Genomic DNA, 5,000 nt, shown 5'->3' with positions numbered 1-5,000 from the left:
TCAGTAATCAGCAGGCCGGTACACAACATCCACAGTCTGCACAGCAGTTCGCGCCTGAACCTGCAAGACGCCATCCGTTGTGCGGGGTGATTCCCGACCCAGGGGAATGTCGAGCAGCCTTCCCGAGGTAAGTGGGAGCGAACTGTCCTTTACGTTAGTATATTCTTTTGAAGTACTATATCTAAGCAGTCTTATTGTCCTTGAAGTAGGAGCTAAGCTATATAGTCACTTAATTAGAAAAGGCTTAAGATTATTTTGCCAGAACCCATTGTTTAAAAGTTGTTGAAAACGAACGAGTATATTACAGTATATAAATGTTTACATTTATTATTATTGATTTTTAAGGAATGTTTGCCGAAACGATGAAATAACCGGCTGACAAAATTACATTTATGTTTGTAATGACTAGCATTACATTCATAAGAGCTACAGAGGCAAAATTAAACAATGTTTTAGGTATAACACCATTCTCTATCCAACAGGTACTACTTTAACGCGAAAACGAACCAGTGCGACTGCTTCCTCTACGGTGGCTGTGGAGACGAGGGCCTCGAATCGAGCTACATGACGCTAAACGAATGCCAGGCAACGTGCTCTCCAGCCAACACGTTTGAAGGACCCAACTGCAAGAAGGTGTTCCAAGACGACGGAATCATTTTCGAGCCAGCTGCTTCTTTGCCGTCCTTGCCTGCCCTGTCCATCACGTCTGGGACGGTGGGTGGCCAGCCCTTTGCCGATACTTCCCATATTTCCGATAGCGATCTTCCTTTCATCTTTTGATTGCTGTGGATTTTGCTGAGAGAGAAACGGCTGGGTATGGCTCTAGGTTCGTGGATACTGTGGGATTTCCCTTTATGAAAGGAAAAAAAGTAAGAGATTAGTGATTCTGAACGGTGTACGCGATATTGTATTCCGTTTTTTTTTTTTTTTTTTTTTTTTTTTTGTTACATTACCGATAATTACATTAATTGTGGAAATAAAACAAATATCTGAGGTATTAGGAAACTGACACAGTTTGATGAATCGTTTTTAATAGAATGTCAAGTTTCTTAAAAACTTGGATCTTACAATTTGTCATGTCAATTTGAATGAATGGTATTCAGCAAGTTAACATTCGTGGGGTTCTTTGTATAATGAATTTAAAAGATAAACATACTCAGATAAAACTTTGTCTAGATTGCGCACTTTAAATTTGAACTGCTATATTCCCCTTGTCGCTATGAATCGTTTCCTTTTGCCATATAAACTAGGAATAATGCATTTTAATAAAAAAATTCAATATATCTGTAATGCATCGTGCACCATCAGAGGCCGGACTTGCTCTAGGAAATTTATTTACAGTTTCGGTTAGACTTTCTTCGCTACATTGTGAAATCATATTTCATTCACGTTCTCACTTCTGTAAATAATACATATTCATTAAGTGTTGCTTCCCAACCTCCATTTCATACTGGGAACTACTGTTATATGAGTATCATATGCATTTATGTATGTGTATTTATATGGTGATTTCGTACTCATGAATTTTCGAGTGCACTTTGATACTGAATACTTCATTGTTCATGTAATAAAAATATACAAGTCATTTGCTCTCATTACCACAAAACTTATAGTTGGAATTATAATTATAGCCTTGAAACATACGATTACCAACTACAACGACCTAAATAAAAGAACATTCAGCAGGCTCAAGGGAATCAGACAGCGCTTCCTCTAATTCCCGACAGTGTAAATGGTGCATCACAAAACAATATCACAACACAACAGGCAGCAGCAGAATCCATCGGTGGAGCATCGAACCAACACGCTCGTAGAAGGGTACCAACAAAACGTCATCCACTTTGTGGGAAAATGCCCTCCCCAGGAACATGCAGAGGGGCCTTCCCAAGGTAGGCTTTAAAAACCAAGTGTTCATGCAGCTGTGGGAGTCTAGCAGAGTCTGAAGTCTCAGATAAAAATGCACTAATGTATCTCGATATAAAGCTTGCTATATCTTGCTTTTGGAAAAAAAAAAAAAACCTTTCGTTAGTATGTTAAAAATCGCTGAGTAGGCTGGTATAGATTTCGCATAAAGCACATCATTGTGTATGGAACCTTTTGCCGTATCATACTTATAGCCAGTCTTCCTTATTTTCAAAAGTTTATTCCCGTCTTTAAATGGGGCGTTATTCCTCACGCGTCTTCTACATCTGCTTCTATACGTACTTCATCGCCTGCCTCGTCTTCTCGGTCCTCCAACATTTTTTTTCCTGTTTCATCCTACAGACTCATCATCCTTTTTCATGCCATGCCAGACAACTGGAGTCTTCTCATGTGACTTCGCCCCATTCATTTTCTTCTACTTTTTACACTGCCGCATATTTTACTTGCGAAGAATGTTGCTTTAGAATTTTACTTTCATACTTACACAAGTCCTGTCATAAAATACCTAAATCATTATTCCGTAAACCATCCGCCCTGTTTGTATCCTATAGCTTACTTTTCCATCCAGATCTCGACTTTCAGTTACATTCGAGCTAAGATACGTAAGCGTCGCGACTCGTTTAATGTAATTTCTATTCATATTGACTTTGTTCTGGCCTTTTCCGTTGTACCAAAATTCTTATGCCTGCATTTTGTTGATCCAAAAACCTCCAGTTCCCTTCTCCATTGATTTGACTCTATCTCGAACGCTTCTCCTGCCTCATATACTAGTGCTTTGTTATCTGAAAACTACATTGGCCCCGGAGCATCACCCTTAATGCCGTGGATCAATACGTCTATAATGAGGTACGTATCAGCACGTCTAGAATGAGGTATGCAAGGCTTAAGGAAAACCCTGGAAGTCCGATTTAACATGAAAGAAGTCTTGATCCAACGCAGCTGTATGTGTGTGTGTGTGTATGTATGTGTGTGTGTGTGTGTGTGTGTGTGTGTGTGTGTGTGTGTGTGTGTGTGTGTGTGTGTGTGTGTGTGCGCGCGCGTGTGTGCGTGTGTGTACGCGCGCGTGTGCGTGTGTGTGCGTGTGTGTGCGTGGATGTGCGCGCGTGCATATGTATGTACTGTTTAACACCAACCTTATTTCCATAGGTACTATTACAACGAAACCATGGACCAGTGTGATTGTTTCCTCTATGGCGGATGCGGAGACGAAGGTTTAGAGTCGAGTTACGCGTCCTTAGCGGAATGCCAGCAGATGTGTGTTCCAGCGGAAACGCTTGAAGGCCCCGCCTGTAAGGAGATCTTCCAAGACGACGAGCAAGTTTTCGAGCCTCTTGCTTCGGGATCTCAGCCCAATCCTGGCCATAGTTCAGTTGTCGACATTAGCAACATTGGCGATGAGAATTTGCTAGAACTGTTCAGTCGCTAAGATTGATGAAGCGACTTATGAACAGTTTCAGATTTGTCGAAGTTCATGCCTCAGGATTCATGTAATTCAATTCCTAATGGTGTTTCGAAGCTTCGACCTTGGACACGAACCCTTCCCCTAATTGTACTTGCACAATGCACACCAATGAAGTGAAAAGGTGCTTTAGTGCATGTTCTAAAGAAATGTTAGACGCTTCATTGCAAATACTTAGTTATTGCACGGGTAAAGTATTCCTATTGCCATGATAAATCGATGGCCCTTTATATATAAATGTTAAATTATTGCACCGGTACGGCATTCCTATATCTATAATTAATCGAGGTTATTTTTCTGTTTTCTGACCAATTTGATAAACACTATGGCCATAAAATTTACAATGGATTTTCTCACAGTATTCATGTAATGTCAAAAAAAAAAAAAAAAAAAAACAGAAAACACGAAATATATCACAGTTCTTATTAACCATATTCCAATATAATTAATTCACTCCATAACATTTTTATTGTTAACCTTCCTCCCTAGTATGGATTTTTCTTTAGAGAATTGTGTGCCTTTTTCCTATATCATTTTTATTCACACACACATACACATCACACGCACACTCACACGCACACGTACACACGCACACGTACACACACACACACACACACGCACACACGCACACACACACACACACATGTATATGTATTTATATATATATATATGTATATATATGTATATACATACATATATACACATCTGTGCCTCACAGGAGGCACATGGAACAGCATAGGTGCCCACCTGGTCCACATCAGGGAGGACTGATGTGCACCAGGTTGCGACGGAGAGTGTTCACTTGACGAAAGATCAAAAGATCAGCCTGCAGTTGAGAGGGCGACGGAGAGAGTAGATCTCCTTAGTGTACGGCAGGCTGAGGACAGACAGTGAGTCTCTTTAGGAGAGGAGCCGTGCTCTGGCGACGTAGAGAACATGACGAGAGTAGCGCAGTTTCGCACTGGGGGTCACTCGTTCCTGTTTGCCTCCTTCCCTGACATGGTACCTGTTTTTCGTGTTTCCGAGGATTCTGTCATCGCCACGGCCCGACGGAAAAACAATGACAACAGTAACAACGATATGGCAAATCCTCATCTTAAGAAGAATTAAATTATAATAGTTACTTCCATGGCGAAATTGAAAGAGCACCACTATTAATTAAAAGAAAAGAAAAAAAAAAAAATCTGCTAACGCTCATAATGGCGATTTCTGTTTAAACGTAATAAAGGGTTGAGGTAATCTTAACGTCTTTCATTCCTATCTATTCTTAGTATTTAACCTCGCCACTACTTTCCACCATCTGGAGAGTACAAACAGGGCGCAATAAATCTAAATAGACCTTGATAGGAGAGTACATGGAAGATGAAGAACCAAGAGTATAGATACTAATTAAGACTCATTTGAATAAAATATCCTTCATGTGCCCAGAATATCACATTCTAATTAAACATTTACAACTCATAAGTAGCAAGACGTTCACTATAATTTTGTTATTTTGATTAATTGTCGCAGCCAACGAAACAAGCAACATATATATTTTTTTCTGAAATGTTGAGTAAGAAAAAAAACTTTTTTGCGCTTTCTCTATGGGAAATATGAGTGTGTGCCTAAATGACAG

The 5,000-nt window shown here is 39.9% G+C and overlaps 1 protein-coding gene across 2 annotated transcripts in view; it reads left to right on the top strand.

Annotated features, from left to right (window-relative positions):
* LOC125047507 (papilin-like) overlaps window positions 1-4,622 on the top strand; it is a 7,106-nt gene extending 2,484 nt beyond the window's left edge. Inside the window, exons 2-5 of one of the 2 annotated variants that reach the window (XM_047645747.1) lie at window positions 1-127; window positions 483-714; window positions 1,687-1,889; window positions 3,070-4,622. The exon at window positions 1-127 is cut by the window's left edge and continues 713 nt beyond it. In XM_047645747.1, coding sequence (XP_047501703.1) covers window positions 1-127; window positions 483-714; window positions 1,687-1,889; window positions 3,070-3,349 — 842 coding nt within the window. In that variant the 3' untranslated portion in view covers window positions 3,350-4,622. Of the gene's footprint in view, window positions 128-482; window positions 715-1,683; window positions 1,890-3,069 lie in introns of both variants that reach the window. The other variant, XM_047645746.1, reaches the window with a different exon arrangement.
* The last annotated feature ends 378 nt before the right edge of the window (window positions 4,623-5,000 follow it).

Source organism: Penaeus chinensis, chromosome 41, assembly GCF_019202785.1.
Source record: "Penaeus chinensis breed Huanghai No. 1 chromosome 41, ASM1920278v2, whole genome shotgun sequence".
Lineage (NCBI taxonomy): Eukaryota > Metazoa > Arthropoda > Malacostraca > Decapoda > Penaeidae > Penaeus > Penaeus chinensis.
This window is presented reverse-complemented; position numbering and strand designations above follow the sequence as displayed.